The 24,918-nt window shown below is 47.8% G+C and overlaps 1 protein-coding gene across 2 annotated transcripts in view; it reads right to left on the reverse strand.

Annotated features, from left to right (window-relative positions):
* Positions 1–24,918, reverse strand: part of LOC135919736 (regulator of G-protein signaling 7-like) — an 87,159-nt gene that overhangs the window by 43,455 nt on the left and 18,786 nt on the right. For both annotated transcript variants that reach the window (XM_065453606.1, XM_065453604.1), the window contains exons 2-3: positions 8,194–8,290; positions 1,467–1,517 (exon numbers count right to left, since the gene is read on the reverse strand). In XM_065453606.1, the coding sequence (XP_065309678.1) occupies positions 1,467–1,517; positions 8,194–8,290 (148 nt within the window). The remainder of the gene's footprint in view (positions 1–1,466; positions 1,518–8,193; positions 8,291–24,918) is intronic.

Here is a 24,918-nt window from a genome sequence, read left to right on the forward strand (position 1 = left end):
ACCGGAAAAAGTGATAGTACAGCATCCCAAATGAGCTTGTTTTTGTTGGCACGTTGAAAGACAACACCATATTAAGTAGCTCTGTAGTTCCTGTTGTGCATGTTGCTTTAGAGTGTAAAAAGCAAGGCAATGTCATACACACAAGGACTTATTATTGCAACTGCTAATGGCTTAGGGTGCCAAATTTTTATGCCACCCATCTAGCGATGCACGGAAGTACTTTACGGGATTTACCTTTGTGTGAATTGAAATTCAGAATGCTTGCTACAAGCACCCAACGTCACAAGATGCGCACTCCTGACTACACGACTAGCAAATCTGAAACAAGAGCCTGTCAGCGGACAACGTCTGGGAGGATTGATAATCAAAAACATCCCCCTCCTCACCTAGGCACCATATTTGATGTGGCTGAAACCATTTTGTCAAACATTCGAACTGAGAATATTCAGGCACTGCCCTTTGACATGCGATCATGGCTAATTCTTTAACTTAACAAGAAAAATGTAATGCCATTCCCCCTAAAATAAACCTTCACCCATTTATATCACACTTCATGAATGTTATGTACATTATGTATGTATCACATTTGTGGGGATGCGCGACCCTCGCGCCTCCCCTGATGTTTTTCCCGCATAGCGCGTCTCCTGTAGTGCGGCTTCGCCGCACACGCGGCGGTCCGAGTGGTACAGGCGCAGTACGAGAGATGGCGCTAGTGTTGCGCGCCGCGAGGTTACTTGGGCGCCGAAAGGAAGGCGCTTGCTCTCTTGGGTTCGAGACAGCGAGCGGGACAGACGTGCTTGCACGTGCAGCAACCCTCTTCCCCTGCGGGTCGCCGAACAGCGCGGACATTCCGCGCAGCGCGGCGACCGATGCATCTGCGAGACCGCCTCGCGTGGCCGCCTTCGAACGCGCCACGATTCGCGTGACTATACACGCGAACGACCAGGCATTGGGATCCAGCATGGGGCGAACATATTCGCTCGCTTCCGGTCGCGGTAAGTCGGACTTCTAGATTTGTCGCGCGCCCATCGGCATGTTTTGTGGATAGCAACTCGGCTAGCAGGCATTGATGTATGAAAGGTGCAATAAATGCCCTTGTGATTGTTTGCACTACTGTGTTGTCGTTCCTTTGTCCCAAGAGTACGGTGGGAGAATCCCCACATCAGACCCCACACATTTCATCCAGAAATGTCACACTACCATGAACCATTTCTCTTTACACAAGTATGAAATAGTCTGCACACAGTAGTAGACCACAGCACAAGAATCATTAGCATCAGCAGCATGGATGTGGAACTCTTTAAGGAGCAGTAGAGCAATTGTGGGAACCAAGGGTTTTATATAACGCATTTTTAGAGTTTGCAGCAACTGCAAATGAGCAAATGAAATCTGCTAAGCAAATTAAAAGAAGTAATTCTTCGGTGAGTTGGGTCAGTGAGCCAGGGAAGAGAGAAATTTCAACTCACTCTGGTCGTCGACGTCAAGGTTCTTCATCATCCACGCAATCAGATCAGCTCCTGCAGTGAAAACATATGATGACACAGAGCACAGCTAGTATATGAGCTGCTGCATGTGCAAATAACAGTTTGAACCGCATCATAACATAGTTGCACTGAACACAAAAGCACCTTTGTTACATCTGATATTTGTAGTAGGTGCACATGCTCATATTGGCAAAAAGAAATTATGATTAAATCTATGTGAAGGAAATGCAAACACAATGCCTGCAATAGGCCAGGAAAGGGTCTCCTGTCAATTTTGATGGATGCCCATGCACGCGTGACACCGTGCTTGTTAACTTAATTAGTAAGCGAATGTTTACTTCAATTTATACAGCCAATAAACTACGAACCTTGCTTCATTTAGTTCTCTAATACGTTGCTATAGCCATTAATGCTTTGCCTCTCGGGCAAAACGGCAACCTTTAATTATTACCTAAGACCTCACTATAACAAGGCTGAAGGGGGAGCCGCACTTAGTTACATAACGATTCTCCACCGTCACGGCTCACGTTAGCCACCAGGAACGGTGTGGAGTGCTGCTAATAGCTGTGCAAACCCTGCAATGCAAACACCCTGCCGCACGCCGCGGCAGACCATGAAAGATTACTTCCCCACCCCGTCATAATTAGTGAGATTGACTATAATTTCTCCAAAGCAGCTATTAAGAGTAATCCACCTTCGCCGTCGTTGTGCACGCACTGAGTGGCCTCCGAGATCCACGAGCTGTTCGATTTCAGAGGCTGCGCGCACAGGTTAGTGTTTCTTGAGGATACCGGTGAAGCGCTTGAAGCCTCTGACATCTAAAGTTACTGTATCGGCAAGCATTCAATAATAACTGACAGCGACTCTACTGACGGCTAGCAGACAACTCTAAACAATGAAAACCATGTTTCCTTAAGCTATATTGTCCAGTGACAGGTGTTGCACAGAACCAGAAACGCTGATAAAACAATCGATATACAGGGTGTTTTTAGACAATACATTTCTTTTACCACGTGAGACCTCATTTATTTGTATTGTCTTTCCCACATTTGTTAGACTCTGTGTAACCTGCTGAAAGGAGTTTCTATTTTTGTTTTTGATGTCTTCACACTGTTCAAACTTCAGTCATGATATCTTGATCTGCAAACTTTCTTTTTCTCAGCGTGTATATTTGTTGCTATGAACAGTATTCATGTGTGTTTTATGGACTTTATTTAACATAAGGTGGCAGTAAGATTTATTGTATATTGAGGCTGGACTGGGCCCACTATTTTTGTTTATTTACAGCAGAGTGGTGACAGTGAAATGCAATGAAGCACCCAACCGGTTGTTATATAACACTGGCTGGGTGCTTGAATGCATTCGATTATCGCTGTTTCAAGGTTCCCCGCATGGCTCTCGTATCTCCTGTAATCCGGCTTCTCCCCGTAGCTAAGCCCCGGCGGCGGTCGGTGTGGCTGCAGCATATTACCAGAGATGGCGCGAGCGTTGTGCTACTAACGCCACCTAATGGCGGGGTTAGTCGGCCGCGATAGGGAGTAGGCTCTTCCTATCTGGCTTGAGGTCGGCGAATGGGGCGGACACTTCGTGTGTGCGCCGACCCGCTTCGCGAGACCATCTCGCGAGGCTTCGGAGCGGGGCACAGGAATGGATGAACAAGATCGTTTGAAAGCGCCACCATTTGCATGAGCGTACACACAAACAATTAGGTGTTGGTGCGCAGCACGGGGGCGAACATATTCGGCTGCTATCCGGTCGCAATGAGTCGGATTTCCTCGATTTGTCACGTGGCCATCAGCATGTTCTGTTCGCATGCATTAGCGTATGGAAAGTGCAATCAATGCTCTTTTGATTGTTTGCACTACTGTGTTGCCGTTCCTTTGTCCCAAGAGTACGGGTGAGACCCCACAAGTGTGTGTGTGTGTGTGTTTGTTTGTGTGTGTGTGTGTGTGTGTGTGTGTGTGTGTGTGTGTGTGTGTGTGTGTGTGTGTGTGTGTGTGTGTGTGTGTGTGTGTGTGTGTGAACAAGAAAGGGAACTGAGGAACCGAATTTTCATTAATCACATCATAAGAAGACTTCTATACGATACATATAGACATGACACACATACCGCCCAAAACACGTCCACCCCAGGATCCTATCTCGGATGTCCGAGGATGTACAAATTTGTTTTTTGGATATCCATAAGACGTCCGATGGACATCTGCTGGAGATTTCCGAATGTCCATCGGATGTCCGTTATATCATAGGACAGATATCATAGGACAGATATCCATAGGACGTCCGACGGATGTCAATAGTTGCTTGGCAGTTAATTAATGAATGTTTGTTAATTAGCTAATGAAGCTCACATTATCAGAGACAAATTATATCTGCCTCACCCATGAACTCGTCTGCAAAAATGTCACATTTACTGAGCTCACTGCCTTTTTATGAAAAATACGGATAATAAAAAAATTATATCCTGCATATTTTCGGCGATATGCAATCACCGAGAATATCATGAGCAGAGGAGCATGAGCTCTTGACTTCGCATGTGCAGCAGTTTATCACAGCCGAGTTTAGAGGGCGTAGCGTATGTACCGAGTTACCTTTTCACCACGTGCCGCAAGCCACGTGATCCACTGTCTGCGTTTCATTGCGGCGTACTACTACCTGCACTATAGTGTATTCTAGTACACTATACATGTACGAGTTATACATGTATGAGCACAGTTAAAATTAGAAACTCAGAGCTAGTTCGACTGTGTCTCGCTTCTGTCCTTTTTTGCATTCCGTCGTTGTCATTAGGCTATCTACTCCCATCCTGAGATTAATCCTCAACCTAAAAAACAACACTTCGTTGACCACCGCCAGAGGGGATTGAACTCACGCACTTACAGGAATGTACAGTTCGAAGCTGGACACGCTACCCAAAGCGATATCGCACATCTCAGACTTGAAAATTTGTGCGGGGCTTTGTGCACCACTACCACTCATAGAGTGGCGGCATCCGCGCACGTACGTCGGAGAACACACTAAGCAATCCTTAGCGGCAATGTCAACAGGGCTTGTTCTACACGGCATCTTCTAGCAATGCGCAGCGTGCCATGAGTGTGTACAGATGACGAGAAAGTGTGCTGCCAATGTTGCCTTGAAAGCACAAGTCCTGTGCACTTCGATCCATGACCTCATCCTACCTTGCCCGACTGCCGTAGAATCTAATGGGGATGCTCCCGAGTAAGCCGCGGTGATTGTGACGTCACCGGTTTTCTCACGTTGGGTGTGACTGTGGAAATTTCGGTCCAATTAAGTAGCATAAAGCAGAGTGCGCAGGCCTGCTGTCTAGGAGGCGTTGCCACAGTGCGATGCGGTACCAGTAGAGCGCCTGTGCATAGCAGCTGACTCCTAAAGCCTAAATTCTGTAGATAAAACAAGTGTATAGTAAAACCAACTCAGCAGCGCGACCTGCTATAGCCGGCAGGTCGTGGGGAGTTTTGAGCTGCTGCATCAGGCGGGTTAATAGCAGGGTCGCGCGCCGCCAAACTGCAGCCTTATCGGTGCAATATCACCAGTAAATATTCATTCTGAAGTAACGAAAGGTTTGTCGTATCATAGAACATAGAAAACCTTTGCTTTGTTAAAACAAGATTTCAAGTTCATGGATTGATTTCTGTGGTAAATTGAATGCAATTAGGAATAGTACTTCATTACATCAATTAGTTCATTATAAGGAGGTGTTACTGTATTAACAGCTGTATGCGATTACGTTGTGATGAATAGTATGAAAAAAATATCCGCAAAACCCAACTCATGATGACTTTCAACGGTAATGCCATTGCCATTCGAGCAATGTAGCGACACACCGCATTGCTGAATACACATTTATTTAAAATTTGTAGTGGCCATTCTAATGGCGAATTCCAGTGGGAGAACAGGACCACTCAAAAGCACACTGAAAGTGCTCTTTCCAGGCGCGGCGTGTTTCAGCAGTCGAACAGGAGTGGGAGTGCCGTCATCCAGTGGTAGAACAAGAGCAGTTTCCCAGCGGCGAGAGCAGCATGAAGCAGTCCGCGCTGCTCTCGCCTGAAAAGCGGAGTACGGAGAAAGTCACGTGATTCAAGCCATCATATCCTTCTCATTTTTCTTTATTTTGCTTCAGCCGGCGAGCGTAGTGGCAGCCAAGCGTAGTAACTGTTTAGGCCCCAGTGACCTTGACATCGTTGATATGAACAAGCTTCGCAACGATTCAGCAACAGATACTGGAATTTTTAGTCCACCTTGTTTCTTGTCGGATGCGCGGAGTACAGCAGCAGCAAAGCATCTTCACCTTGCTGAAGTGCTTGAGACACTCGATGGTGACAGCAGCAAAAGCTCCCGTCACTTGATGCTTCGCAGGATGCATCGGCGTTACACAAATGCATATTATCATCATCATCATCATCATCCTGGTTACGCCCACTGCAGGGCAAAGGCCTCTCCCATATTTCTCCAACAACCCCGGTCATGTACTAATTGTGGCCATGCCGTCCCTGCAAACTTCTTAATCTCATCCGCCCACCTAACTTTCTGCCACCCCCTGCTACGCTTCCCTTCCCTTGGAATCCAGTCTGTAACCCTTAATGAACACCGGTTATCTTCCCTCCTCATTACATGTCCTGCCCATGCCCATTTCTTTTTCTTGATTTCAACTAAGATGTCATTAACTCGCGTTTGTTCCCTCACCCAATCTGCTCTTTTCTTATCCGTTAACGTTATACCCATCATTCTTCTTTCCATAGCTTGTTGCGTCGTCCTCAATTTAAGTAGAATCCTTTTCGTAAGCCTCCAGGTTTCTGCCCCGTACGTGAGTACTGGTAAGACACAGCTGTTATACACTTTTCTCTTGAGGGATAATGACAACCTGCTGTTCATGATCTTAGAATGCCTGCCAAACGCACCCCAGCCCATTCTTATTCTTCTGGTTATTTCCGTCTCATGATCCGGATCCGCAGTCACTACCTGCCCTAAGTGGATGTATTCCCTTACGACTTCCAGTGCCTCGCTGCCTATTGTAAATTGCTGTTCTCTTCCGAGACCGTTAAACATTACTTTAGTTTTCTGCAGATTAATTTTTAGACCCACTCTTCTGCTTTGCCTCTCCAGGTCAGTGAGCATGCATTGCAGTTGGTCCCCTGAGTTACTAAACAAGGCAATATCATCAGCGAATCGCAAGTTACTAAGGTATTCTCGATTAACTTTTATCCCCATTTCTTCCCAATCCAGGTCTCTGAATACCTCCTGTAAACACGGAGGTATTATGTGTAAACACATAAGCGGCCGCAAACCGGTGAACGTCCGAGGATCACAACACGGTTACACGTGTTTTGCCACTCTGCCACAGAGAATGCTGGGACGTCGATTACTTGTGTCACATGGTACATTTCTCCTCACACGTCCCCCTCCAACCTTGCTCTTTGGGTGTACGCGGCATTCAAGCGGCGGGTCGAGTGTTCGGGCACTCACTGTGCTGGCACGCGACTCTGCACTGCGCCGTGCTCTACTCCTGTTGTATCTGTGGAATTCGCCATAAGACTACCGTTGCTTCGGCTGATGAGCCATATATAATGTCTCCGGTTTTGGCCCATTTTACTATGACCCTTGTGTGCAATGCCAGCCCTGGGCATGAAGACGATTGTATGACGACGCAGTGACGTCGATGGAATGATGAAAGCAGTACGACGACGACGGCACGACAATGACGTGACGATTCTGAAATGATGACGATAGTGTGACGATGGCATCGCAACTACACCAGAATGAGGACAATGGGATGACGACAATTGCTTGACAATGACTGCATCACGAAGAATATAACGACGATGGCGGAAAGACAACGGTATGACCACAACGAGATGAAGCTGGAATGACAACGACACAACAGCATAACGACAATGATACGACTACGAACGCATGTTGACTACTGCGTGTATGACGACGATACAGTGACGATGATGGCATGACAACGGTATGACAACAATGGAAAGAAGACGAGGGTAAGACGACAAATGTGGCATGACGGCGACCGTATGGCGACAAACGCGTGACGACGACGGCTTCTCGAGAATCAGTTGACGAAGCTGGAGTGACGATGGTGAACCAACCATAACGATAGTATGAGAATGAATGCATGGCACGACTGCATGACGATGGTGTTGCCACGACAATGGTATGACGAGAGTCGGACGACGAGGCTCAAATGGCGACGACAATAACCACGATGGCATCACGACACATACCTATATAGGGGCCCAACTATAAGACAACTTGAACTGTTGGGTCGGGGTAAAAGGCATGAACGAGCGTCAGATGATGAAGCTGGAATGACCACGATGGCATCATGACAACGAACACACACCTAGTGACCCAAGCTGGTAGCTACGCAACTTGGGCCATTGCGTTGACGTACGAAGATGGACAGATAGATGGATGGATGGCACTGTATGCTCAAATTTGGCAGCGCACGAATTTTTGCACAAATATTACTAAGTCCTAGTAGAACGTTTCATTTCTTGACTTACATGTAAGGGCACACTCTCGTTCGTGTTCTCTCAGAAGATGCACTCTGACCCATTGTGGTTGCACCACAGGCCGCTTCCATGTATGTAGCCTCGTTTACAGTCCTACACAACTTGGACTGTATACAAGATGGGGGAACTCGAATATATAAAGGAAAAACAGGGCAACTCACCGGTGAACACGCTGGGTATCTTGGACATGAAGCTCTTGACCGTCCGCACGGGCACACCGGTCTGTTCGTTCTGCATGCGCTCCACGATGTGCTCCATCTGCGTTGGGGAGAAAGAATGCATTGTTGCGTGCTCAGTAAACGGGTTGCGACAGATGGTAATGTATAATAGGTCACACGAGAAGTTATTTCTACGGAGCGAACCGATTATCGCCATTTAGAATTTGGTATGCGTACAATTGTCAGTACATGTTTTCTAGCAAACATGCATTTCATACGAACAGACGGGCTTCTATAAACGCACGCACAAATTTCTTGAAGGCGGCATAAAAATTATTCCTTAGAAATCGGTGCACATCTTTGTTAAACACCTATGGCTGATATGGGCAGGTATCCGCAGACAGGCAATTTTAGACATTAAAAAATGCCGCCACCTTCTCGAAGATGTTGAAGTAACGAGCGTTAGGTGTTTGGGTGACTCGAATTGATATGAATGAGATAAAAGTGAGGTACACCAATGGAAATGCGAGTTTGTACATTATTTTACCATATGATAAATACACTTACAAACATTTCACTCGTGCATATTGCAACCAACTATCACACACATCACTGCTCAACATCTTCTACACTGGCACCTTCATCAAATTCTTCACTTGATTGGTTAGACGAATTGTCTTATTCTATAACACTTTCGTCATCATCCATTCATCCATGGATTCACATTCTTCTTCTCGGCTGTTCTGAATTAGCACAAACACCATGCTGTGATCAGTGAAGTAGTTAGGTACGGAACTTATTCGGTCCACAATGCATTCCGCCCCCTTTCCAATGTAGTCAGAGAAAACCAAGTCCAACGCAGTTCCCCACTGGGTGGTCGGTTCGTTAATGTCTGATTCTAGTTTCAGGCCGAACAAGTCTTCCATTCTTGCGTGAAAAGCACTTTCTTTGCGATTGAAATCACCCACGAGTAGTGCAGGCAGACTTCCATTCATGGAAACGCACTTGGATATACGACAGCGATGGTATCTTGAATGGCCACATTGGGTTCTTTACAGCTCTTTACGTACACCTGCATGCAAGCCTAATTTTAGTGGTCGCCACCCCGGCTACGACGTCACACCAAGAGCAGCCATCTTGGATTTGGGAAATCAGAACTATGGCGCCATTTCGTCCCATGACGACATCATGTGGTTCCACCTCTATCCACCATATTGGACCATTACGTGATCATTGGCACCCGAATTTGGCCGCCATCTTCGATTTAAAATTCCTAAACTATGCCGCCATCCTTGACTATGACGTCATAATCACAAGGATTCACTCCTATCCGCCACATTGGATTACGCCGTCATTACTGGTACCAGAATTTGGTCGCCATCTTGGATTATGACGTCACAATCACGTGACGTCACCAATCATCAATTGGGTTGCTATTGATTTACTATGGGGGCCGCCATCTTGGATTTATCGGCGACGTCATCAACTGGCGGCCATCTTGGATATATCAGTGACGTCACCAATCAATCACGAATTCGATATACTAATGGCGTCACCAATCTATCACCAGTTGGGTTGCTATATCGATTTACTACGGGGGCCGCCATCTTGAATTTTTCGGACTGAAAATTTCACGCCGAAGGGAGGTGGTAGCAGACCCCAAGAAATCTAGAAACGTGATGAGTAAGAACTAACGCTCTTCAAACTCTATGGCAATTATTCTGTGAGACGGCTTGTTCGTCATTTAATATGAAACTGCGCGAGATGGGCTACCCTTTTTCCCCCATAATAAGCACACACATACTGCAAATACAGAAAGGTTTGAACAGACAGCTATACTTCCAATAGAGTTCCTTTAGACTCTACATGAACTCAACAGACGTTCTAAAAAAACTGAACATCCGTTTTTTTTTTTTTTTCCGCAAAGGCCATGGCCTATGTATGCCCCTCATCCTGCTGAGCGCGACTTCGCTGGCTCCGACTTGAGGTCGTTTGCTGACGGAGACGGCCATTTAAAAAAAAATGCTCGCGTTGCGATCTTTCGGGCACACCTGTTATAGGCACCATGCAAGGAAGTTTGGCTTAAAGCCCCTCAATCTCCCAAAGTAGCGCCATTCACTTCCCTCCTCCTCCGCTCGGCGCGGCCTCGACGGTGGCGCCGCCGGTGGTGGGCCTCCCGTAGCAGACGACGGCTAACACGCTACGGGAGGAAATCCGCGGAAAAGTTCGTTCGAGTCCTGCGGAGCAGTTTTTTCAATCTAGATCTTGCTTTGTCAGTCGGTAACTGGCCTTAAGAATGTCGTGTCGGATTCGCGGAAGAAATAGAGAAAAGCACCATTATTCAAGGCGCATTTAAGGCGTAAAGCGCGCGCACGTTGAAAGTTCGTGTTGCTGAAACACGACACAAGCACGCGGTGTGCTCAGACACGCGAGTAATTACCAGAGTTTCAGGTTTTGACAGCGTGAAAGTATGTGCACGTGATTTCGTAGGTTAATTTACGTACCTGCAGGATGCTTTTGTTCGGCCGGCGCGTGAGAGATTCCGACTGTCTGCGGTCAGCAATGCCTTTCAGCAGGGCCGTTTCTGTTCCGCGCCTTTTACAGATGTACGTAGCTCATGGCTTGTGGTGGCCATGTGCAACGTTTTCACACATAGGCGGTATAGATAATTTGAACAACGTACCAGCATATGAAATCGTTATTTATTTATTACAGTGCAAATGGTTAGAATTTGACAGAAAAAAAAAGAAGGAACTTGATGGGACAACTGGAAAGAGGTTCAGAAAATAATTATCCCCCTCCCCTCATTGGCACCAGCAACACTCTTGTTGAAGTGCTAATTTTATCTCTGTATGCTATGTGCGTCTGTATTCTTTTGCGTTGTAAGTTTTCACAAGGAAGCAGTGTTCCGTTAACTGGAACAGTCAAGGCACACAAGACAGAAAAAAAGTTGATTCTTGGGTTTTACATCCCAACACCACGATCTCATAAGGCACGACATAATGGGGGCTCCGGATTAATTTTTTTCCAGCTGGGGTTCTTTAACGCGCCGCCCAATGCACTGGACACGGGCCCGTTTTGACACGGGCGTCAAAAGAAGAGGTTGGAGGAGCCGTGGCACTTCACAAAGCCGCGCGTTCTTTGCCACTTGTTCGAAGTCAGCCCACCCGATCTTGTGAATCCACACTTTTCTTCGTTTTGCGTTGCGCCCGGCGGATGGTAAAGCAAAAAGCTTTTTGCCGTCACTGGGTCTGTTGTGGCAACCGTAGGCGCAGCAGCACGGCATCGCAATTAAGCACTCGGCCCTAACACATTGTATAAAACTACCGCGCTCCTTCAAACCGCCTGCCGTACTTTCGTCGCGTAGGCCCAAGAATGGGGGTCGCAGCGCGCTGGAAAGAAAAGATATACAAAAGCGCGGCGCCTGCTCTGCGCCGGAAAGAAAAAAATATACAAAAGCGCGGGGCATGCTTTCACGTGACACAGATTGGCCAATGGGGGAGCGGAGGAGGCTGGGGCGACAGGAGGGGTGGAGGAGGAAGCGCCTGGGTGAGCGGGGTGGCGGAAAGATCTAAGAATGGCGCTACTTTTGGAAAATTGAGGGGCTTTAGTTTGGCTGAACATGTCGCGCCACCTAGCAGCAGCGGTGAGCACCCGCGACTAGGCCCTCACTGCCATTTCACCATTGTATGTACTGCGATCAGGTACAGTGGCTAGAGCTCAGGCCCGCCTGAAAGCCTCCTTTTCCACTTTTGCAATGGATTATCCGCGGCCTCTCAGCAGCTTCTCCGTGAAAAGCGTCAACAAAAAGAAGAAGCGCAGATATTGCTGTGTTAAGGACTGTCACAACCGCAAAGTGGATGTCGGCATCAAATTGCACCGCTTCCCTTCAAAACCGGCGGCTGAAGTGGATTATCGCGTCTCGCGTCACTCTTGCGAATTTGTGGTAAACGAACTAAGACGGAAATGCAAAAAGGAAAAAATGAACAGCAGGCAGCATCCGTAAAAACGCACAATAAAGCAACAAGTGCATTAAAACGCGCGAGCTGATGCCCGCTGTTGTAAATTGGTTCGGATAGTCGTTTAGCTCGTCTCGCTCCAAAACAAACGCGCAGTGGTTGTTACGGGTGAAATCTAGCTTCGTAAGCACTCCGTGCTGGAGCTTTGTACGCACCGTTGCTTTTTGCTGTACTTTAATAAGCCAACGCGCAGCTTCTTTCCGCGCCAAGATCAAGGCGCGACTGCTGGAACCGGGCTCATTCATACCGATGTTTTCTCGAACTAAGCTTGGAACTAAACAGAACTAAGCTTGGAGTGCACCGCAGCACACGACGAGTGTTCGCAAATTAGCATTTCTCTAGCGCGCGCTAGCGCACATTTGTTCATTCTTGACGTTGTTTAGTACGTTTCAGCAGATTGCTCTCTCTCTCTCTCTTGTTTCAGCGCTGATGACCTCTCACATTCGAGCCTGAACGACGATACCAGAATACGCTCGAGGCACTTTGTCAACGGAGAAAAAAGCACTTACCTGTCATTTCGCCCCAACCTCAGAAAACGTGAGGTGCAAAATGGCACGCTCCAAGTAATGAAGCGACAAATGACAGTTGAAAGACATCCACGGCCGTATTTGCTCACTTTAGTGGCATAAAATAATGATTGGTTAACTCGCTTTGAGTTCGACGTCGTAAGCATGCTTGCTTTGTTGTGACAAATACTTAGCGACCTGCGGTGGTTTTACTGAGCACGAGATCGCGCGGGGTCAAATCCCGGCCACGGCGGCCGCATTTCGATGGGGGCGAAATGCGAAAACACCCGCGTTTTCCAAATTATTCCAGAGTTTGCGATAATGAGATCGTGGTTCTGGCACCTAAAACCCCATAATTTAATTTAAGCACTACGCTGCGATGTCCGTGCCGTCTAGTTCTTTGACACGACATACACGGTTGTAGTCGTAAATTTGACGTCCTTTCTAAAGCGTACGTGGTCCAAAATTCGCCTCGATGTTTTCGATTGCCTTGAAAGCACATTTTAGAACGACCGACACGTTTCAAACGAGAGGCGCAAAAGCGTGCCTCGGTATCAGTGGCCGCCTCGGTGTTTCGCGGAACTGACACGGTGGCGCTGACGGCTGAGCCGATCGTTGCGCCGCCTGACCATTGAAGGTTTTATCGGCGAGGATGAACATAGCCTCGAACCAGCGCGCCACTCTCCTCCTCGCGCTGGTATGTGGGGATTCCGTTTTCTCCCCCGTGGCAGCTTAGACAGGTAGCAGGTTAATTACAAATTATAGTCGGATACAACTTTAGAAAAAAGGGGCGTTTACTCCTCCGAGGCGGATGCACACGAGCATACACCAATGGGCGCGCACTCTGGACCGACGTCATGCGCCGGACGGCCAGTGACTTCGCCGCTTCGGTCATCTGGGCGGGGCCTCCCCTTTTTTCTAAAGTTGTATCCGACTATAGTGCGATTCTAACGTGTTCCGTCTGGGATTTGTGTGATGTCAGATGAGATAAGATAACTGCGATGAGATAATTAATAAGGATATCTTAAATAACTGCTTAATTAGCAATTACAGAGGAAACATTGCACGGGAATTGGGGGCCCAAATTCGTATTATTAACTCAACAAAAACTTCTCTAAACAAACTCGTCTTGGGTGCTAGAGCCTGCAGTACTTTGGCCCTGCGGGCGGCCCTCAGTATAGCAGCACCGAAAGAAATATGAAGCAGTGCACCAGTGACGTCAATCTCTCCATCCTCTCCATTGCGTGTGCAGACCAACAGTAGCGCAAGCTTTCGCTGGCACGGACTTCGTCGCGGCCTCCTCGTTTTTTGCATGGTGATACCAGGAATCGATGCGGAGCGTGCTCTATTCCGTTTCCAATCTTGTGGCGGTACCGCAGCTAGACGATCACGTTTGCGAATAGCAGCAAATAAACAACATCAACAGCTAACATGAACGAAATGACGGGATGGACGTACGCTACGTTCTGTCACCTTTTTTTACGCAACGTAGCACTCGTACGTCATGTTACCTGTCTTACGTCCTGTCTTGTTGACGCTATATGTTGCTTAAGGTCTTCTTATTATATAGTCTACTCAAGTATGCCGAACTCACTTGTTAAACATGAAAAAATAAATGCACAAGAAACAGCGTAGCAGAAGCAACAGAGGTCATTTAGAAAATAACGTTTTCTTTGTCTTTTTTTATTATTTTACCAAGTATTTCGCTTAGCGCACGCGCAATGTTGACTCCTAAAAAGTGTATTGTCCTTTCTTATTCTTCTATCTTACTATGTCGAGGTTACCTAGTGAATGTCATAGCTACAAAATGAAAACAGAAAAGGCAACTCTAAGCGTCCTTTCTTGTTCTTTTGCAGATGTCCCCCACGTGCATGGCGTTGCCCCGAGAGCCTTGGTGGAAATAAAATGTCGCAGCGCGTACAAAGCAGTTCTGACGAGCAAGTGCGCCGCGACTGCACAAGGAGACGGGAAAGAAAGAACCAAGCGAACAATGGCGAACAAGCAAATTGTGCAAGCGAGGTGCAAAGCCACAGGGCGCGATGCGCGGCTGCAGCAGACGACGACGGCCGACGTTGCAGACGACAGCGCTGAACCGAAACGGTTATCGCCTTCCGGCAGACGACGAACGAAGGGGCCTCAAAAACGGAAACCGGAAGCCACGTCAGGTGAAATAAGTAATAAGGATAAAAAGTGCTTAAATTATACTGCTACCTTCTTCTGTAGTACTTCTTTCTTTCTTTCTTTCTTTCTTTCTTTCTTCCTTTCTTTCTTTCCTTCTTTCTTTCTTTCTATCTTTCTTTCTTTCTTTCTTTCTTTTTCTTTCCTCAACCGTTGGACGGAAGCAGAAGGCGCTCTTTTTGTGCGGTTTTTCAGGATGTCGTCTGCTCCCCACGATACTCCTCCCGTTGTTAAACAACGGCAGGAACACGATAACGCGTGTTCCTGCTGTTTTCTATATCCCGTTATTTTTTACACTTCTTTTAAGGCTCGGGCAACACGGTAGCCGTCGCGCGCCATGCGCACTATGCATCAATATCAAGACGCACCTTATACAGCCCGCTGCGAACGTACGAAGGTATCTCTTCCTCTAGGGCACAACAGGAAGCGGACGATGTGTATAAGGCTGCAGCGTTTCGGAGCGTCGTCTGCTTCACGTCACTTCGGTGCGTTAAAGGGACAATGAGGAGATATACAAAATATCAGCGAGTATTCGTTCAAAACGGTATTTAATTATGCAGTAATAGGTTGTATTAGAAGAGAAAATGTTGGTCAAAGTTCTGTAGTTGTTTTTTTACATTTCTTTCTTCCTCTTTTTTCTTTGTTCTAATTTCGCGCCGAAACCCTAGCACCGGCACGCCAGTGCGACGCCACACATTTCAAAGTATTTTCCGTATTTGGGCTATCGTGACACCCTAAAAGTTCTCGAAACTTGCTAAGTTCAGTCTTTCGCTCCTGTACACAATACAACAGTCGATTTTTATCGACAAAAATTAATGAACTAGGCCAGAGCAGACGGCGTCAAAGTTCATGACGTCACGACTGGCTGGTGCGGGAATTTCTAGCCGGCGCCGCCACCTGTCATTCGCCTTTGCACGTTTTTCTGGCTTACCACGCCTCTCAAATTAAGAGCGGGTTTCTTGTTACTGCAGTACAGAAGGTCAATTTACTAGTGCAAAGATCAAATTCCTTTTCTCCCAATTGTGACGACAAAGAAGCATACTATATAACCGCTATATAACTATATAGGCTATATAACTATATAGCCGCTCAACTTTCTCAGCTCGTTTCTGAAGCTTACTCGCTTCGAAAACGGCATGCCGCTGTATTGTTCCGCACACAAGATGGCCACCCCACTTGTTCATATTATATAACGCAATGAAATATACATTGAAGGGTGCCAGCATTGTGTCCACCTGTTTCTCCCATCTCAAAAGCACTTGAGCCGTTCCATGAGCATTTGCACCGCAGGGGCGTCGATGTGAAAACGAGAGAGAGAGAGGAAAGTAGTGCGGATACATCAGAAAACATTGCAGAGTTGTCCGCTACATTGTGAACATGCCCAGCAATCTTGTTATTGATGACTAAAGAATCGCAAGGCGAAGAAAAGTGTGGTATCGGCATATTCTTCCCTGCTCTCTCTTGATTTTTATCTCTGCGCGCCTTCGCGGCGTGGTACCCATCTTTCCTGCAGAATTTCAGACAATATAGTTCTAGCCCTTCGTATGCGCTTAATCCACCAGCAGATATTCCGCAGTCGTCGTCACTGATTATTCCGTCTCTCTCTCTCTCTCTCTCTCTCTCTCTCTCTCTCTCTCTCTCTATATATATATATATATATATATATATATATATATATATATATATATATATATATATATATATATATATATATATATATATGCTATTCACGTAGCCAATGGCTTACGTGAAATCCTTACATTTTTTACGTGATATTTGCAATATATCACGTAAAAAACGTAAAGATTTCAGCAAGCAGAATACCAACTAAACCCCAGTCGAAGCTTTATTGAGCTTTATTGTTGCGCTCAAATACGTACATGGCATAGGCGGCTCCTTATACGCTTATCCGCTGTCAAGGCACATTGTTGCTCTAAGGAGCTTGCACACGTGACGAATCAATAGTACATGTAATATATATATATATATATATATATATATATATATATATATATATATATATATATATATATATATATATATATATATAAATGTATCCCATATATGACTTAGCTTTCAATACTTAGTTAGCAAAGGCTTAAATCAACTAATAGCCAAGAAGAATGCGAGTGTCAAGCAAGTGTATGCTAGTTTTGCCTGTACTACACCTGTCTGTATTAAGAAACATGCAATTTAACAGCAACGAAATACTAGATGTCGAGTTAGAGGTAGCGGTGTAGGTTGACCTGGTAATGAAATTAACTAAGCATGCAGTTTTATTCTTTTTTTTAAACTGTTATATATGCACGTAAAATTGACAATAACGATCAATTGATCGTGATTGATCAATTGTGATCGATCAATTGATCGTGAAAAGGCTGGCAGTTAGTCCGACTATAGCTATTCTTATCGATGCACGAACTTACAGCAAATAGCAGCGCGTCAACTCGGGAAAGGAACTAAACTACGCCCGCAAGATAATTAAATCCGGCAACGGAAATGCAGTAGACATCATGCAGCACACAGCAGCAGAACGTGCTAAGCAGACGACGTCGGAATTATGCGCGTCTAGCTTCGATACACGTCTGCATCTACACGCAGGCATCAACGCTGTGCTGTGGCCAATTTCAAGAGCTCACGCCCAGCAGACGACGCGAAGCAAGAAACTGACTGGTCCAGATACTGTCACAAAGGTCTGTTCCAGCTACGAAATGCTAAATTTAAATATGGAAAACAGTATGCGCGGACACCGAAATGTTGACGAAGTCAATTCAAGAAAGAAAGAAAGAAAGACAGAAAGAAGGAAATGTGATACAGAAGAAATTGCTGTAAAGGATTTATCACGTGCTATTTAACAAGAGCAACACAATATTGGAAATTCGTGTCGGAGAATAAATAATCAATAGAACGCAGGCTTGAAGCCAGATAAATACATATCGCAAAGCAAACAACAAAAGTGGACTAGGACAGCCGTCCTGTGATGTATGGCCGCACAGCATAGCCAGCGCAAAGTGCATCTCACACGGAAGGCATACAATATCTCGAAAAGTTGCCGCCGCAGTGAACTAAAACTGCCACGAGGAACGCGAAAGCCACTGCTTTTTCCGAAATCCTTCCAGCGGACACGCCTTCCCAACCACCGTTCCGAAAACAGTTCGAAACCACCACGGGTATACAATATAGAACGGGAGGGGAAAATGCTTGCGCACGCACACGCGCGCGCACACACACACACACACACACACACACACACACACACACACACACACACACACACACACACACACACACACACACAAATATATATATATACACCCACACAACGGGTACGGTACAGTGCACCAGCCGACACACACAATCAGAGCCGAAGCCGAAGCTAAAAGCCAAATCGTGGCTCTACGTCACATTTACTTTGCTCTCTCTGTCGAAAATACGAAGATGTGAGAACCTGAAAAGCCCAAGAGGAGCGAAAATCGTGAGAACAGGACCACTCGCGCGAAAAGTAAACCGCGCGCGACACACATGGAAACTAGGCGAGGAACCGGACAAAATGAGAATGGAAAGGAAACAACACAGAAGATGTGACCGAACAAGAACAGATGTACACTTTGCTTTTGCTTCTCTCCGAAGCAGACGACAAAACACAACAGACGGACGAGCACTTTCCTCTCCATTCTCTTCTTCTGCCCTCCATCTCTTTCTTATTTTCTGCCACCGCGACCGTCGCCTTCACCGTCCTTCTGGTGGCTACAGAGTCGTCTGCTAGGAACAAAAACTTAGCAGACGACAAAAAGAAGAAGAACAGCGGTAGTCGGTTGGTGCTATAGCTCAGAAACAGCGGCGCATCCAACGTGGCGAAGAAGCAGTACGCGGAAAGAAACGGCGGCGAAGAGGAAGAAATATCGGGAAGCAGCAGCAGCAGCGGCAACAGCAGCTGCTGCGCCATGCAAGCTTTTCTTCATCTTCAGATGCCCGGCCGCTGTGCGCTCTCTCGTTCGTTCGTCCCTGCCACCGGGCCGTTACGCTCTCCTTCATTTTGCCGCTGCTTGTTTACGTTTGAGGGCGCACACTCACGGGCCCGCGCGCGCAGAACCTCCTCCTCCTCCTCCTTCCGTCTTCTTCCTCTTGGCTTAGCGAACGCGTGCCACCCACAAGAGAAAGTTGGAAAAAGAAAAGAAAAAGGAAACCGCGCAAATCCTTCTCGCTTCCACGTGCATGCAGCAGCAGCACTGGGAACATGAAGTAGTCGGCATACGGAGGAGGCGGACGGCACTCCACGGAAATGGCGCACCAGAGACGCGCGGGACGCTTGCGCCGAGCGGCTTTCAACGAGTCGTTTTCTCTCCGAGGGGAGAGGCTGAAAAGAACAACACAAGAGTGGACGGGCCAGCCGCAGCCGCCGTTCCTTTTCTTCGAGCGTGTTGCGTTTCTCAAAGGCAAGCCGAGCGGGCAGGCAACGGCGATTTGTTTGCGTTTGCGGACCCGGGCCTCTGCGGGCCATTCTTCTTGCTTCTGTATTTCCTTCTCTCCGAAGTCGTCCCTTACATCATTCGCTTTCTTTTTTTCGCTCTTAGAAAAAAAAAATCTCAACTCGCTTTTTTTTTTCTGGTTGTAATTTTATCAACTCTCTCGCATTGGGATTTCGGGTACCGCGTCCTCTGCAAGCGGGGAAACGGAACAGAAGGTGCGCGACAGAAGAAGCAAACAAAAATTCGCGCGCGGACCATCGAACGTGCTTGAGTGGATGCGCATCGAACCCAATGAATGTCCAGCACTGTCACGCCGTTCACCCACTCTGTATACAATAAATATTTTCGCCCGCTCGTATACGCTCGACGAAGCTTCGTGCTTCAACGGCCGAAAATCGAAATAGCTAGGTTCCGGTGTTCCTTAATGAGGACAGCGATGTCCGTGCGACAGGTCTGCGAACGACGCAGGCCCGTTGCCAAAAAAACTGCAACACGCGCCTTTTTAATATTTTTTTCATGCCGGTGAAGACTGTAGCAGACTACAGTCTACGCTGAAGACTGCAACCATGGGCACAAGGGTAGAATGCCGCGAAAAAAAGTCAAACAGTTTTCGCGGATGCCGGCAGTACGTAAGTGTGCTACACGCAGACGTACGAACGACGCATGCGCAATAACACACTGCGCTGTGCAAGACCAATATTCACTAAACAGGCGCCAATGCCTTAAAGGAAGCGTTGAGAGGGGAGGGGGGGGTGATCAGCGCTCATGGCGTTGCTTTTGGCGGCCATAAACCCAACACGTTGGCAAGCGAAAGCACACCGATGGGGGACAGGTAGGCCTAGTTCTTACACGAGCAACCGTTTGTGTGGAGGTTACATGCGACAGTATGTGCGTGTTCTGCAGGCGTTGGGTATGCGTAGAGCGTGCTTTCCTTTCTTTCTGCGCATTTTCGCCGCTGAGGACGTTTCAGTGACACGAAACGCTTACGAATATGGTAGCCCTGTGCACCGATTTTTTTCCACACCACCTCTTTCTTTCGACCCTTTCCGCTTCACCTTCGTTCCAATCAACTTGGTAAGCCATACACATATACCGGCACGAACGATTACTGAGAAAAAACCCTCAGTAATCAACGCGCAGAATTACAGCGAAGCGACGAGAAGGAGGCCGGTAAGTCAGAGTGCTAGGTATCGATTACGTTAAATTCTGGCGTCTTATACGTGCCGAAACCGCGATCTGATTATGAGGCACGCCGTGTAGTAGGGGGCTCCGAATTCGAATTTCAACCAGCTGGAGTTCTTTAGTGTGCGACCACAATCGCACGGTATATATATATACACGGGCGTTTTTTGCATCCCGCTCCCATCGTAATGCGGCCCCCGTGCTTGGGATCGAACGCAGGACTTCGAGCTTTGTAGCGAAACGCCATAGCCATTAAAGCTACCACGGCGAGTAGAGCTATAAACTCTGCATAAAATGAAGCGACAAGACGACGCCGACAGCATAAAACTCAAAGATAAGCACACTGCGCTATAATGACGGAAAGAAAAACGGAGCAGACGGCAAAAAAAATATCGAAGCACAAACAAAGCAGACGACGCTGACAAGCGACAGCAAACATCGCCGATCGAGGAAAGAAAAATGAAGTCACGCAGAATACGCGGGGGGGGGGGGGGGGGGGGGTATCTTTTGTTGCGTACCTTAGCCTCCCCTCGGGTTCTTGTACCGCGATGCAGGAAAAAAATACAAATGCCGCAAGAACAACGACAAAAACAGATATCAGAAACAGGGCACGGAGACGACGCGGCCTCCATGTTGGCGCGCCGGAACACATTTTATCGCGATCAACCGCCGTTACCTCGATCATCACTCATGGTCCCCCACCACCAACAGGGAGAGAGCCACCGTCGTATACCCCTCCCCCTCTCCTGTTTACGCCTTCTCCCTCCCATCTTTTTTTTTTTTCCCTTCTGCGGACGCATTACTTTAGTGAGTTCCTTGCACTTTTATCACCCTCACCTTCCTTTTACTTACACCGCGATATACTGCCGAGCCCCTCCTATAATAGGACAAGGCGCCCGGATACTTTGACGATTGGAAGCGCGCACCCCTTCCTCCTCTCTCTCTCTCAATGTAAACGCCGTGTGCACAACGCGTGGTAACTGAACCTGGCCCATCGTTCGGCGCTGGTATCTGCGCGCCATCGGAGCTCCGAAGAAGGACAACGGCGCCCCAGCCGTTTATATATTTATCGTTTTCATTCGGCCGGCCAGAAGGATTCCGGAAGGTGACCCGGGCTAAAAGCTGCTGTCGGCGGCCATGACGGGGTCCAGAGACCCGCGCGCACGGCGCAGAACCGTGTGTACAGAGCGCAGCTATGCGAGCGAGAGAGCCTCGTGAGGTTGGACCACAGCCATATGCGCCTATACAGCTGGTGTGCCGTATACTCCGGGTGATTAGGGTCAAAGACGAAAAAAGAAAATTTAAAATAATCGTGAAAGAGACAAGGTGAATAAATAAAAGAAGTAACAAAAATACAAAAACCGACGCGCGCATGAAAAAAAAAGTCCCTCTCATAAAAAAGAAACACAAGCTACCCAACAAAAAAGCCAGGGAAAGCACAAGTGGGAATAACTGTTTTAGTACTGAAATGTATAGTCAGTCAAATATTAGGGTAACATAGGTTACACTTAACCGGTTACGCGTCCCCTAACTTTGAGTCTCTTATTTTCAAAACTCCCTTATAGTGAAGCCGTGAAACGTCTGCAGGTGTGTAGTATAGTACAAGTTGCGGGAAAGGTAGCAGACGCACGGAGGTAGCAGACGGACATGTATACACGGCGGACATTCGTCGCATTTCGTGGCTGTGCCCTGCAAGTACTCGTGGGAACAGGACGCTCGCGGAGGCCAAACTAAACCCGAACGTTCGAGGTGACTTTATCCGTTAAACAACGGACAATAAACGCTCAAACTCATCGACGGAGCACCTGCATGACACAGGGCTGGATGCGTTTATTCGATGCCCTTTTGCTCATTTTTCTTGCAACATAATCCTTGCAGCAAGTCCCCCGAATAAAAAAAAAAGTATGGAAAAGTACAATTATAAAATAGAATGAGCACAGGAATATACGCTGCACGAGTGCTTGATTCCTGCAATGCGTTTAACGGAATGGTAACGGTGTATTCCATTTATTATTTATTCTAAAATCAACAGTGCAGTGCTCCAGTGTAGTGCTCCAGTGTAGCCCGAACGCATGGGCAAAGGATTCACGGGAGAGTTGTCATGGGGGAACGACTACTCATCACTACACGAAACATAACTTTAAGATCGGGACCCGACTGGCTGAGTCGGCGGGAGCGCCGCCGCCAATATATTGATTGGTCGGGAGGGGTTTCCCGTGTTAAACTTGAGCTGCACCGCTGGCTCCAGATGAGCTCGAGCACCTGCGCTTGTTTAAAGCGTGCCACAAAAATCTCCCAGTGCTGCCGGAAATTTGCCCCCCCCCCCTCGCCGCACTGTTGCGTGATGGCTGCAGTAAGTAGCGAGTTTTAGCGTACCGTTACTGCATACCGTTTGCGGCCCGCGCGGGCGCTGTATAGACAGTGAAACCGTCGCCGCGAATGAGCACGCTGGAGCAGTATACGACGGAAAAGCGGGAACGATGCTCGAAAACCCTCTGAGCGAGTTTTAGCAAAGCGCGCGCCTACAGCGGAAGAGTATAACGGAACATTAGTGTGTGTGTGTGCATGTGTGTGTGTTCACGGATAGCAGGGCCGGCGGCGAGATCTTGTGATGCTCTGGTCAGCCACGATACGCCGGAAGCCATGCGATTGTTGCACGAGTCTTAGAAAGAAAGAAAGAAAGAAAGAAAGAAAGAAAGAAAGAAAGAAAGAAAGAAAGAAAGAAAGAAAGAAAGAAAGAAAGAAAGAAAGAAAGAAAGAAAGAAAGAATATAAAAATACTTTTGCGGCGATCATGTCGCTGTCGAAACATTCTCTTTTCCATCGTTTCTGCCGTACCAAGCCTTCTCTCATCATAGAAGTGTGTTTTGTTATTGCGGAATCGTAATTCACTGATGCAGTAGAACTTACTTAATATTGCTTTTTGCCGTCCCTTTTTTGACCAGAGAGATTCGCATCTCGTGTCATATCCACCAACAGCGTGAGTTTCACCGTGTTCCCAAAAGTTTTGCAAAGCGGGGCGCGAGCATATCGGGGAGGAAGAGAAGAAATAAACATGTATTTAAGAAAAAACAGAAAAGAAGATACAGGATTGGTTCTATCTTCTGGCTTGCAGAATGCATCCGACCTCACGCCGTAACCGATGTGCATAGACATTGGCAACTGCGCCTGTAGAGCGTGCTCTCGCTGCCCGGTCACCAAGCGTAGTGGCAAAGCTTGCGTTACAAATTGTTACAGCGTAGAGAGGGAGAGAGAATCAACTTTTATACTGAACCCTTAGTACAGGTTGGTGCGCGCTGGCACCAGACGGGATGGAATCTTCTTCTCAGGTCCCATATGCGTCCAACAGTTCCTGGTCCCTAGCCGCCAGCGCGAGCTGGGTCGGTAGGTCGGGGCTGGACAACAAGGTCTCCGATCGCTCGGCAGGGTTGGGGCTGGGGAGGGTGGGGGTTCTTTAGGTTAGTGCACTCTGTAAGGGTGCCTCTGCAAGGGTGCTGGAGCGCCTTTTGATCGTCTGCAAAACGGGCATGAAGTGTCATGCTCTGTTGGGAACATCTTGCGCAAGAGCACGGGATGCGTTAGCGACCCCGCTTGCGTGCGTCGCACGATCGTTTGCTGCATTCGGCGGAGTGGCGGATGCGGACGGGGAAGCCTACATGTGCCGCTTCTGTACATTTGGGTGATTTCTTTGTAACTTGTCATGGGGTGCGGTAAGACCGGTAAGACAGGACGTCACTTTCGTGGACGCCGCCGTCTACCACAAAAACCGAGCCTTCGCAGAGGTCTCATCCACGCAGCGGACCCTTAACCCCACCACGATCCTCCCCCGAGGCCCCGAGGTGGCGGAGCAAGTAGCCATATAGCCCTGGCCGTGCTCGACGGCGAACGGGAAGTAATCTACAGCGACTCCAGACCGGCCATCAAAGCCTTTTCGAACGTGGGGTCGTCTCCGACCAGACGTTACGCATCCTCCTTAGCGCGGATCCGAAGCACCCTCAAGCACCACATGGTTCATCTGGTTCCCCGCCCGTCTCGGTGGGGTGCCGGGCGCCCCCCGCCCAACCTCAACGAGATCGCCCACGACGCAGAGTGAGCGCTTACCGACTGCGCCGTCCCCGGGCAATCCCATCTCGTCGAGCTAGAGGGCAACCGGGACGCGTTCCTTACGTACAGCGAAATCACAAAACACTTCTACCTGGGGCGCCGCACCTCTCCGCCACCGCACCCCAAACTTAACAGGACCAAGGCGCTAACACCGCGCTTAGTACAGACGCACATGTACCCAAACCCCGTCAAATTACACGCTTCGTATCCCAGCGCGTACCTGAGCGACACGTGCCCCTCGTGCGGAGACACACTCGCACACATGCTGTGG

This window comes from Dermacentor albipictus, chromosome 7 (genome assembly GCF_038994185.2).
Source record: "Dermacentor albipictus isolate Rhodes 1998 colony chromosome 7, USDA_Dalb.pri_finalv2, whole genome shotgun sequence".
NCBI classification, from domain to species: domain Eukaryota; kingdom Metazoa; phylum Arthropoda; class Arachnida; order Ixodida; family Ixodidae; genus Dermacentor; species Dermacentor albipictus.